Source organism: Danio aesculapii, chromosome 6 (genome assembly GCF_903798145.1).
Source record: "Danio aesculapii chromosome 6, fDanAes4.1, whole genome shotgun sequence".
NCBI classification, from domain to species: Eukaryota; Metazoa; Chordata; class Actinopteri; order Cypriniformes; family Danionidae; genus Danio; species Danio aesculapii.
This window is the reverse complement of record NC_079440.1, coordinates 54,782,511-54,795,434: the sequence shown is the minus strand read 5'-3', so window position 1 is coordinate 54,795,434 and position 12,924 is coordinate 54,782,511. Positions and strand designations below refer to the sequence as shown.

At 39.3% G+C, this 12,924-nt stretch overlaps 1 protein-coding gene across 1 annotated transcript; it reads left to right on the top strand.

Annotated features, from left to right (window-relative positions):
• Nucleotides 1–520: 520 nt before the first annotated feature.
• tomm34 (translocase of outer mitochondrial membrane 34) lies at nt 521–11,222 on the top strand. The gene is made up of 8 exons (XM_056460539.1): nt 521–858; nt 971–1,107; nt 6,118–6,217; nt 6,297–6,449; nt 10,318–10,475; nt 10,552–10,699; nt 10,833–10,959; nt 11,039–11,222. The coding sequence occupies exons 2-8, from the start codon at nt 978–980 to the stop codon at nt 11,138–11,140; spliced, it is 918 nt and encodes a 305-aa protein (XP_056316514.1). The 5' UTR covers nt 521–858; nt 971–977; the 3' UTR covers nt 11,141–11,222.
• Nucleotides 11,223–12,924: the final 1,702 nt, after the last annotated feature.

Sequence of the window (12,924 nt, the reverse complement as noted above, 5' to 3'; positions counted from 1 at the left end):
AAAAATATTCCATTTCTTTTTAAAAATAGAAAATATTTATACCATTTAATAAATTTGTATTCATATTTCTAACCAATTTAGGATAATCAATATGAATATTTCAGTTTTAATCACTTGTTATTTATATAAGCTGTTATATAATTATAATTAAATTATTACTTTTTTTAGGTGTATATTAAAAATGTGTTCATTTATACTAGTATTGCTATTCTTAGCACTACAATAATGTATTACTATTTTTGATTATTATTATATTAATTTTTTTAACTAATGTTTTTATTCATATACATATTTTACACTTTTACCCAAATTTCCACGAACTCCGAAGGTTCGAAAACTATGGTCTTAATATAATGAACGCTTCGGGTTTCAGCAACATCTGGCAACCACCGGCTTTCCGTAGAGGGAAGCCAACATTCGTTTAGCGCTGGGTCAGTGTTGCCATGTCCACTTAATTATTATAAGCAACGTTCCTGTGTTTTTATCAGACCAACTAACTGCTTCTCTACCAAGATCTGGCAACACTGGATTGGGTTACAACCATTCGTCCGTTCTTCAAATAGCAGCACCGGAGCTCGTCGACAGCCGCTTCAGTCCCGAGAACTGAAACTGAAATTTAACACCGCCCGTTTCATTAGACAACTCAGCCGGTAAAACGTGGTGCTCATCCCGACTAGCGTGTGTGTGGAAGGCGGAGAAGAGGATTTCTAGCATGTTCTAGGTGGACGGACTGGTTATCTAGTATAGTTCACTAGCTGGTTGTTAAATACAGTAACTGCTAAGTTTACACAGGCGATCACCAAAGCTCTTCCTTCAGCCTTTACTTTCCGGGTTTTTCCAACAACACGATTATATAGGGTAACTTTTTTGTTTCGTTTATACATTACCCATTTAATGACAGCGTTATGTTGATATTGTAACATTTTAAGTATACAGCAGGTAATGTTTACACTAACTTTGATCGTTACAGTGTTATCATGCCTCAGAAGCGGCGCTCGCAGTCGTGGACGGAGCTCAAACAAGCTGGTAACGAGTACTTCAAAGCGGGTCAGTATGGAGAAGCGGTGACCCTCTACAGCCAGGCCATCCAGCAGCTAGAGAAATCTGGTAAGAGGTCTCAGATTTTACAAATATTGCTAGGGTGACCATCATCCTTACAGTTTTACTTCTTAGATACACATATTTTTGTGCATTTGATAGTAGCAGAGTATTCTAGCACTAGCACCTAGACTAAATGTCTCAATGTATTCATGTAACTAGCAGTTTAATATAAACAACATGGTAAATTATTTTTTGTAGTGTATTATCTCAGAGGTTTTCAAACTGGGGCCCAGGGACATTGAGGTAAAGTTGCTTTTATATTCACACATGACTTTCTCCTTAATAATACCTTTTCAGAAAATTATTCTTCGCAAATTCTTAATAAAACATATTAGCAGCCAACGACTAATAATGTACAACCATGTTCACCGTCAAATAAATAGTGCTTATGTTGTTTTGAAGTCATACTTGCATGTGATTTCAAACTGGATATTCAAAATTCCATCGTAAACAATATAGGGAGGATGTCACAAGTTGTCGTTGAACGAATTTGCGAATATAAAACTAACTTTACCTCAGTCAAGAAATCGGCCTAAAGTCTAAATTTCAATTAATTCAACATTTTAACTCAATTACGATTAATGAGCGATTATAATTGTTTAAAAATTAGTTTTGCCCTTATGCCTAAGTAAAAATGTAGTAAAAAGTAAAAATGCTCACTTTTAATGAAGGGTGCATTACTTGATTTTAAAATAATTGAAAGAAACGCACACTAGGATTATACATCAAATGCTGAACTAAAATTAAAACACACATTGACTAAAACCAACAGTCACTTTTTTTATATAATATAAAAATATATATTTTTATATAAATAACTCGCACTTTTGCTAACAAAATAAAATATTTTTTAATGTTTTTCATTGAACATTAAAGTAGAAATTAAGCAGTATCTTTTCTAAATAAAATAACTTGTATATCCTGTAAATATTATTTTATAACTTTATAATATAACAGTACATTTCTTGCATATTCTGTAAACAAATATTTTAATGTAATGGGAAAAAATCTCAGCATCTCTGGCGCAGCTTCCGATCATCGTCAGGGACTGGACACACTAGTAAACAATATCAAGCCGACCAATCATAGAGCTTGCTCTATGTGTCATCACAATGTGTAGTTAAATTTTTTGTGAGGTGCACGTAAGTGTCGGCGTCAGCCATGGTGACGGGCATGAAGGCTGCGCTGGACCATATGATTGCGCTTTACGCAGAAGTATAAACAGATCGGGGTCACATGACTCCACACGTAGTAGGAACGTAATTGAAATAATTGACTTGGAAGAATTTGATTGATTATAGGCTCTCTCAATGTCAATTTAGATTATTTTTCGATTAATTGCCAAGCTCGGGTTGTGAGTTCATTTAAAAAATATTTTTTTTACCTTTATTTATATAAGTTTTTATGAAAACATAATACCCAATAGTGTACATCATGTATATATGTGAACAAAATTTTCATCATCATTTTCATCCACTTATCCGGGGCCGGGTCGCGGGAGCAGCAGTCCTAGGAGAGAACTCCAGACCTCCCTCTCCCCAGACACTTCCTCCAGCTCCTCCGGGGGGATACCGATGCGTTCCCAGGCCAGCCGATAGACATGGTCCCTCCAGTGTGTCCTGGGTCTTCCCCGAGGCCTCCTCCCGGTGGGATATGCCTGGAACACCTCCCTAGTTAGGCGTCCTGGAGGCATCCGAAACAGATGCCCGAGCCACCTCAGCTGACTTCTCTCGATGTGGAGGAGCAGCAGCTCTACTCCAAGCTCCTCATTCTGTCTAAAAGGGTGCGCCCTGCCACCCTACAAAGGAAACTCATTTCAGCCGCTTGTATCTGAGATCTTGTCTTTCGGTCATGGCATTAGGTGAGGGTAGGAACGCAAATTGACCAGTAAATCGAGAGCTTTGCCTTTTGGCTCAGTTCCTTCTTTACCACAACGGACCGGTACATCGACCGCATTACTGCTGCCGCTGCACCGATCTGCCTGTCAATCTCACTTTCCATCCTTCCCTCACTCGTGAACAAAACCCCATGATACTTGAACTCCTCCACATGGGGTAAGGACCTTCCTCCAACCTGGAGATGGCAAACCACCTTTTTCCAGTGGAGCACCATGGCCTCGAACTTGGAGGTGCTGATTCTCATCCCAGCTGTGTCACACTCGGCAACAAACCGCCCCAGTGCATGCTGAAGGTCCATGTTCGAAGAAGCCAACAGAACAGCATAGTCTGCGAATAACAGAGATGAAATCCTGTGGTCCCCGAACCGGACCCCCTCCAGCCCAAGGCTACACTTTGAAATTCTGTCCATAATAATTATGAATAGAATTGGTGACAAAGAGCAGCCCTGCCGGAGCCCAACATGCACTGGAAACAAGTCTGACTAATTGACTTATTGCCAGCAATGCGAACCAAACTCCTACTCTGTTCATACAGGGACGAGACAGCCCTTAACAAAGCGCCTCTGACCCCATACTTCTACAGTACCCTCCCCACAGAATGCCACGAGGGACACGGTCAAAAATATCAAAATTAACAAAATTATCTCAGTGTTATTACCTGATACAAACTAGAACATGCACCAAAACACTAGCAAACAATACAACACCATCAAATGAATATCAGCCAGACTAATGGAATAAGAAACAAAATAGATGACATTAAAAAGGAGAAAAAAATATTACAAAAAAGAAAAATTACAAATTATTATTAACCAATACATCTAAAAAAGGGGCCCCATATTTTATCATACATCTTCTGTTTGCCAAATCTAGAGGAATGTAACCTTTCCAGCTTGAGGGCAGAAACCATTTCAGCTAACCATTAAAAAACAACAACTTGAAGTTGTCGTGGATTTCCATTATCAGAATCACTTTCTTGTCCACCACCATGCCAAACATAAGGGAGAGTTGTTGATGTTTAGGCCAAGTTAGAGTCTGGTCTGAACATCCAAACGATGCTAATGCCCATTTCATAAGCCTGGGAATAAAGTCCGAAGATATTTTTCCAAAATTCAGATACTTCTAGACAGGACCAGAATATACGACCATAGGTCACGACTGCTCCTTTGCATCTATTACACAAAGGAGATGGAAGGATACAGCTCATTAAGTTTGGCTTTAGTATAGTGTAATCTATGCATCACTTTAAATTGTATGAGCTGTAGTCGTGAGTTCGTTTTAAGAAAATAAATCAGTTAAAATGTAGAGATTGTGTTTAGATAGAAACGTGGAAAAGAAGATTGAGTGATATAAGAAAAAAGACAGCAAAATAAATAAACTAATAAAAATACAAAGGGTGCATATTAGGATTGTTAAGCTCAATGGATATAGTTGATTAGGGCCCCAAAATAACTATATCCACCCCTGGCTAGGGTGACAACCATCTTTACAGTTTGACCACTTAGATTTACACATTTCTGTTCATTTGATAGTACCATAGTACTCTAGCACTAGCACCTCAACTAAATGTTTCATTGTATTAATGTAACAAGCAGTATCATATAAAAACATGGTAAATCAATTTTAGGATTGTGTGTTATCTGAGTATTCACACTGCACAGAGAATAAAGGGAGTATTAGCAGGACCCCGAAAGACAAATTTAAGAGGCAAATTGTGAATAAATGAAATAAAATGAATAAAGATTAAATCAGGTATTTATGCCAAGTTGTGTTTAGGACAGGAATTAGTAAAGCAGGTTTGACACCTTCATAAAAGGTCTTCACAAGTTGTCGACTGATAAGTGAAGTTTATTTATAAACTAATTTCGAGAGCATCACGTGCTTATGATTGTTCACGGCTAGTCCCTTATTAGCCAATGCTTGATTCACTAATTAGATGATTCTGAACTCACCATAAATAACCAGAGTTTCTTATCTCAGTATGTGAAGGATAACCCCCCTACCCACCCCTGCTCCCCCTCCTTTCTAGAAGGTCGGCATGGCGGCCCAGTGATTAGCACTGTTGCCTCACAGCAAGAATGTCTCTGGTTAAAGTCCCTCCTAAACCAGTCGACATGTGTGTGGAGTTTTCTCTTTTTCCCCATGCTCACGAGGGATTTCCCCGGGTTCTCTGATTTCCCCCCAGTCCAAAAAAAACACGCAACCCAAGTAAATTGAACATCCTAAATTGGCATCATAGTCAAGCTCTTAGCAAGCCGCATATCTCCTTAGACATCCCTGACTTATTTCTGGCTAATGGCAGATATAGGGAGTTCATTGAGGTCTACCTGAGCTCAAACTCCCCCCTCTCCCTGCTAATGGGAGGGAGCCCAGGGCTCGAGGACCTAATAAGCTCAGGGCTCTCTCCCGGGACAGCATGCCAAACAAGCTTATTACCAAACATCAGCTAAGTGTGAACAAAAACATATATAGGTAGTCTATTGTATGTTTACATTTAAATAGACGTCACATTAGAAAATTCTCTAAAAATTAAATTGTGTATCCTTTAAGTAAACCTAATAATTATCCCATTTGTCAGGACCAAATGACCCAATAAGAACTAAACTACAAATGTGAACACACCCTAAAAGATTAAAATAAACATTATTTTTTGATAGTAATGTCATTTTACTATCGTATGCTAACATAATACAAAGGAGATACTTATTAATGTTTTTAAATATGTGACAATAGTGTTGCCATACCAGATGGAAGACAATTTAATTAGTGTAATGTCTCAGCTGTGTATTTAAAAATGGCGCTTCCTTTGTTTTTATTCTCCTGGCTTGTGCACGAGTTAGTATGAATCTCTGTAAACCAATAGCGTTCAGCTATGCATCTTTCTCCGCCTTTTGGTACACTTTTGTTGTGCTAAGTACTCTTTTGAAAGGGTACCCAAAAAGTGATTTGGTACGGTTTTCTTTTTGGCTCATTTTGACAATGGAAACGGCCATAAAAGAGTACCACTCAGTGGTAACGGGCCAAAAATGTTACCTCAGACTGGTTGAGATGTAAATGAATCATTTGATACCACAGTAAACAAAGTGACATCCATGCATCTGTGACCATTCTGTTTGCAGGTCAAAAGAAAAATGAAGATCTGGGTATTTTGTACTCAAACAGGGCCGCCAGTTACCTGAAAGATGGAAACTGCAATGAATGCATTAAAGACTGCACAGCGTGAGTGCAACCAATGAAGGTGCCAACAAGTTTAACATGATGATGTTCAGTGTTGAAAAACTTGATATTTACCTTTCAGGTCGCTTGACTTGGTTCCATTTGGATTTAAAGCTCTGCTTCGCCGTGCAAAAGCTTTTGAAGCTTTGGAGAGATACAGACAAGCGTATGTGGACTACAAAACCGTTTTACAGATAGACTGGAACATACCAGCTGCTCACGATGGAGTCAACAGGTAATCCAGCACGGACGGGATTCAGAATTATGCATGTTCACAGAGAATGCACTAATATACACTATTGAGCCTAAATATCCTAACACAAGGAGCTTTTCAAATGCATGTTATGACTAGGCTCGGCCTGCGTTTTCATTGCAGTTCAACACCTCTTTAAAATTGGAGGGATTCTAGATAAGTTGTTGTAGCTGCACCATCTTTACTGCCATGACATCATAGTAAACATGACTTAAACAGATGCACAATGGTGCACCATATATTTGAATCATATGTGGACAAGAGCTGGGTTCCTGAAAAACGTTTTCTTTAAAGCTCTTGCTGGATCTGCTCCTTGGCTTTCAATGTGAGGAACATCTACTTCCTTTAAAGACCAACATACACTTATTTTTATTTGCACTCATTCTATGATCCTTCAAGTGACTGCGCTGATTAGTAAAATTTTGCAGGTCTGGTGCCTGCCTCATGCTGTAAATTCAATCACGATGCTGTTAACAATTTTGCAGTGTAAGTTACAGTATTAGTATCTGTACAACTCGCTTGAAACCTCAATTCAATAAAGAACCAGGTTACTAGGTACAATAAACGGTAAAGGGAAAAAAAACGAGCAATACCATTCAGTAGAATATTAAATCTAGAATATTAAATCTGGCTTGCCATCTAAGTTTCAGTTTACCAATCTTGGGTTTTAGGTTACTTGAAGGCAGCTCTGGTATTATGGTGCAGATAGAGATTGAGCTACCTTCATTAGGGCTGGGCGATTGGCCTACAATCTAAATCTCGATTACTTGAACATTTTAACTCAATTACAATTAATGAACGGATATTTTATTTATTTATTTTAGTTTTTTTGCCCTCATAGTTCACTAATAAGTTTTGTACAAAAAATATGCTCACATGTAATGTGCTCACAAAAGTATGCAACCGCATAAAGGCTGCGCTGGACCATGCCTGTGCTTTCGACACAGTAATGTAATGTATTTTTGATTTATTGCCATGTCAGCAACCAAGGCTATTTTCATGGCAAGAACATTTCAATATTAAATAATTTTTAAATAAACAATTAAGAACAACAAACAAATGAATACACAAGTAAATAAGATGTTTAGTGTTAATATATGATAAGAATTCTAAAATCTTTTCTGGTGTCATTTTGTTAAAAATGTCCTTAAGAGAGTTCATTTCATAAAAAAAGTCTTCTAGAATCATTAAAAGCAGGACAGTCCAGTAAAATGTGTTTTACAGTAAGCTGAGTTTTACAGCACAAACACTGAGTGGGGTCTTCTTCTTTGAGCAAAAAAACATGGGTTAATCTTGTATGCCCAATACGACATCTGATAAAAATAACTTGATCAAATCTAGTCTTAAAATGTCTTAAAATTCGGTTTGAGATTTCAGGTTGGATTTTATGCAATTTATTATTTTGCTTTCGACACAGAAGTATAAAGTAGCCCTAACAGAGCAGTGTTACGTGACTGCACACACGGTGGGGAAAGTAATTGAAAAATTGACCTGTAAAAATTTGATTATAGATTCTGAATGTTGATTTTGATTACTTTTTGAATAAATCACCCAACCCCAACATTCATAGTACCTAAAACCCAGAATTGGTGCAAACTAAACTGGCTAACCAGCTAATCTAGTGTCATGGTACAGGCCCCCGGTCTGTGGTGGTGAGAATTTACCAACAGTGGTCTGGGGAGGGATAAACCAAAAAGGCTGTTTGTTGGGCATCCAAGGCTCTATAGTGCACAAGTACAATGACACATTTCCCATCTAGTATGAGCCAATAGAAGAATAGGTTTATTGTGACATACCTTTAATGATGGTGATGAGAGAAATGTCTGAATATGGAGCTGCACAGATGAAGATCAATGAGAGAGCCTATTATGACCCATGACCACCTCTTACATTTGGTCCGCGAGCAGTGGAAGATGATTGCCTTGTCTGAGCATCACTTTCTTTTGGATTGCCATGTGCAAACTAAACTAAAACTTAACTGGCTAGCCAGCTAATCCAGCTTCATGGTACAGACCCCCGGTCAGTGGTGGTAAGAATTTACCAACAGTGGTCAGAGGAGCAAAAACCACAACAGAGTGTTGTTGGGCACCTTTCCCATCTGGTATGAGCCAATAAAAGAATATAAGGTTTATTGTGACATACCTTTTTTGATGATAATGGGAGAAATGTCTGACTATGGAGCTATAGGTCAATCAGAGAGTACTTACATTTGGTCCACGAGCAGTGGAAGATGATTGTCTTGTCTGAACATCATCTTTTTGGATGGCAATGTGATGATAAAGACAAGTTGGTTGAAGAAGGCCTTTATATTCAGGAGCCTGTAACGTTTGATTGTGACCCTGCGCTAATCTGGCTAGCCAGTTAATTTTCAGTTTTAAAATAAAGTTGATCTTCCTTCATGTTAACTAAAACCCAAGACTGGTGCAAACTAAACTGAAACTTAACCCTAACCCCTGGTCAGTAGTGGTGAGAACTTACTAACAGTGAGGGATAAACCACAACAGGGTGTTGTTGGGCATCTAAGGCTCTATGGTGCAAAAGTACATTGACACCTTTCCTATTTGGCATGAGCCAATAGAAGAATAGGTTTATTGTGACATACCTTTAATGATGGTAATTGTCGAAATATCTCGATGTGGAGCTGTGTAGCTGAAAATCAATCTGAGAGCCTATGATGACACATGTCCACCATTGAAAGCTCTTACGTTTTGTCCGCAACCAGTGGAAGAAGATTGCCTTTTGGATAGCCATGTGATGATAAAGACAAGTTGGTTGAAGGAGGTCTTTATATTCTGGGGCCTGTAACGTATGGTGTGACCCTGCACTAATCTGGCTAGTCAGTTAAGTTTAATTCCTTACATTTATTTAGCGCTTTTCTAGACACTCAAAGCACTTTACACATTGGGGGAATCTCCTCATCCACCACCAGTGTGCAGCATCCACCTGGATGACGCGACAGCAGCCACATTGCACACCCCACACCAGCTGATTGATAGAGGGGCCATGTTGGACAGACGCCAGTGGGAAATTTGGCCAGGAGGCCGGGGTTAAAGCAGAGAGAGTCAGGACCTCGGTTTAACATCTCATACGAAAGACAGTGCTCACTGAGCAGTACTGAGTCCCCATCAATGTACTGGGGTGTTAGGAACCACACAGACCACAGGTTGAGCGCCTCCTGTTGGTCTCACTAGCGCCACTTCCGGCAGCAACCCATGTGGTCTCCCATCCAGGAACTGACCGGGCACAGCCCTGCCTAGCTTCAGTGAGCGACCATGTGAGTTGCAGAGAGCTAGCTGCCAACAGTTTTATTTGCACCAATTCTGGGTTTTAGGTACCATGAAGGTAGCTCAGCTACTCTATAATATCATGCCAACAAGAGTGAATAAAGCCGAGCTGCCTTCATGTTACCTAAAACCCAATTTTGGTGCAAACTAAAACTTAACTGGCTAGCCAGCTAATCCAGCTTCATGGTACAGGCCCCAGGTATACCTGTTCATGACTATTGTGTCCAGACCTGCCTTACTGCACACATTGTTCAAGAATGGTTTTAATAACTTGATGAAGAGTAAAGGTGTTGCCCTGGCCACCAAATCTCCCAGATCTATATCCAGTTGAACATCCATGGGATGTGCTGGATCCACCATGGCTCTACCTTGCAACCTAAGGGACCTGCTGTCAGATATGACAACTTTAGAGGTCTTGTAGAGGCCATGAGTCAATGGGTCGGCTCTATTTTTCAGCACATGCTGGACCATTAGCATGTTAGGCAGGTGGCATTAATGTTTGGGCTCATCTGTGTACTTCGTTATCTACCACAATGAACTTTGCAAGTAAAACTCTTTCCTTTTAGAATGACCAAGGCTTTGACAGAAATGGATGGACCATCTTGGCGAGAGAAACTGCCCCCAATTCCTACCGTTCCAATGTCCGTAAAGGAAAAGTTAGGACAAGCCACCAGTCCAGCCTCCAGCTCACAACAGAACAACGTGATCGACAACAAGAAAAAAGGTATTTACCTTTGCTGCACTGAGCAAACGCCTCACACTTGCCTTCAGAACCTGACTTTCAGCCATTTTATTCCAAGCACCAGGACCAGACGCTGTTAAAAAGGGCAGAACTCTAAAGGAAGAAGGCAACGCACATGTGAAGAAGGGGGAACACAAGAACGCCATGGAGAAGTACACACAGTCACTTGCTCAAGACCCCACAGAAGTCACAACCTACACAAACAGGTATTAAACGTATAACTTCCAACAGTCAAATCTAAGGTTTTGCCATGTTTATATTATCAGATTTTTAGATCTAGGCTTGTAAAAGTTATGAAGTATGTTTTAATAATGCGTGTAAATCAATATTTGCCTGTAGGGCTCTCTGCTACCTAGCCTTAAAGATGTACAAAGATGCGATTAGTGACTGCGATGAGGCTCTTCGATTGGATTCTGCCAACATTAAAGCCCTTTACAGACGTGCCCAGGCATACAAGGAACTAAAAGTAGGTGTAACTGTGAATGAATTACCTTAAAGTTGAATAATTAATCCTTTTATAAATTATTATTATTCCCCCCTTTTAGAACAAGAAGTCTTGTATTGAAGATCTCAATAGCGTACTCAAAATAGATCCAAACAACACAGCAGTGCAGAAACTCCTGCAGGAAGTACAGAAGATGAAATGACTGCGCGTGTGATGTGGATACGAGGAAACTTTCCCCCCCAAGTGCCTCGTTCGTTGATTTGCCTTTCAGAGCTGCAACATTTGCTGTATAAACATACATCATAATTTTAAACCCTTTATGTTAATATAGGAGCACTTGATTGGATGCTTTTTTTGCCATCGATATGCCATTGGCAGTCAAGTTTAAATTTGAAACTCCATCCTGTACTTGGTTTGGTCAAACATGTTAACACTTAATTGATCTTTAATCAATCTTCAGCGTGATTTAGCATGTAATTATTTAATGTGGAATTATTTGCACATTGAACTGAATGCCTCGTTAATTTTAACCTATTTCTACTATCTCTCTTTAGACTTGAAGTTCAAATAGACAAATAGTTTTAGGGCTGTATTTTCTACAAAATTTGTTTTGAAAATAAGTTGTGGGTTAATTCCTCTCGAAAACATTTAATGTTTATATACATTTGTAAAGTCTTGACACCTGTATTTATTGATGTTTCTTATGCCATTTTTGCATCAAGACAATGTAAACGGGTCTGTATTTAAATAATGTGCTGTTATGCATCTGATAATAAAGGACAAGGTTCAGTATCATTGTATGTTGCCATGAAGTTGTCCAATGACATGCTTCAGTCAAGGGCGACTTTTTTTTTTTGTACTTTAAACACAATATATGAAACATACTAGTATATGTCATTAAAAGATATTATAATGAAAATATATGCTGCCTATTATCAAAATACAAACTATGCCCCGGTCACACTAGAACACAGGTGTTCCTGGAGGGCCACAGTTCTGCAGTTTAGTTCCAACCCTAATTAAACACCTGATCAAACTAATAGAGTGCTTTAGACTTGTTTGAAACATACAGATAGGAGCATTGAAGCAGGGTTGGAACTGAACTGCAGTGCTGAGGCCCACCAGGAATTGAGTTTGACACCCCTGCACCAGAGTTTGATTATGCAAAATTCTGTTGTGCATTGCTGCGAAAGGGGGCAGGATGCTTAGAAGATGCTAAGACATTTAAAAAAAGTGAGAAATTGCTCCACATTTTAAATTTCTGTACAGAGAGGTCACGTTTTGATCTTCGACTGGTCTCATGCTGTCACGTGATGCGATTTCGCAGGTCAGAGTTCACCAAGCTTGAACTTTGCAACGCGGCAAACTCGAGCTTGGGTTTGCAGTCTGTCACTCACTTGCTTATGAATGTAAGTCTATGGGGAAAAAATTGCAGTGTGACCGCGGCTTTAGTTTGTAAAAAAAAAAAAAAGCTTGTACAAACCTTTCCTTGGTAGTCAACACCCCATGATTAACCTCAACTTGTAATGAACCTAGAACACTGTCACAAATGCTTGTTTAGATATGCATTAATAAATGTACAATTTAAATACACTCACCGGCCACTTTATTAGGTACACCTGTCTAACTCCTTGTTAACGCAAATTTCTAGTTAAGCCAATCACATGGCAGCAACATTTAGGCATGCAGACATGGTCAACATAATCTGACATGATCTGCTGCAGTTCAAACCGAGCATCGGAATGGAGAAGAAAGGTGATTTAAGTGACTTTGAAGGAGGCATGGTTGTTGGTGCCAGACGGGCTGGTCTGAGTATTTCAGAAACTGCTGATCTACTGGGATTTTCTCGCAAAACCATCTCTAGGGTTTACAGAGAAGGGTCAGAAAAAGAGAAAATATCCAGTGAGCAGCAGTTCTGTGGGCACAAATGCCTTGTTGATGCCAGAGGTCAGAGGAGAATGGCCAGACTGTTTGGAGCTAATAGAA

Bases quoted from the DNA above. Each gene is read 5' to 3' on its own strand.
- tomm34 (XM_056460539.1), top strand. From the start codon at position 978: ATGCCTCAGAAGCGGCGCTCGCAGTCGTGGACGGAGCTCAAACAAGCT. The intron at 6,450-10,317 runs GTAATCCAGCAC...CTTTCCTTTTAG, and splicing joins GCTCACGATGGAGTCAACAG to AATGACCAAGGCTTTGACAG. The intron at 10,700-10,832 runs GTATTAAACGTA...ATTTGCCTGTAG, and splicing joins GTCACAACCTACACAAACAG to GGCTCTCTGCTACCTAGCCT.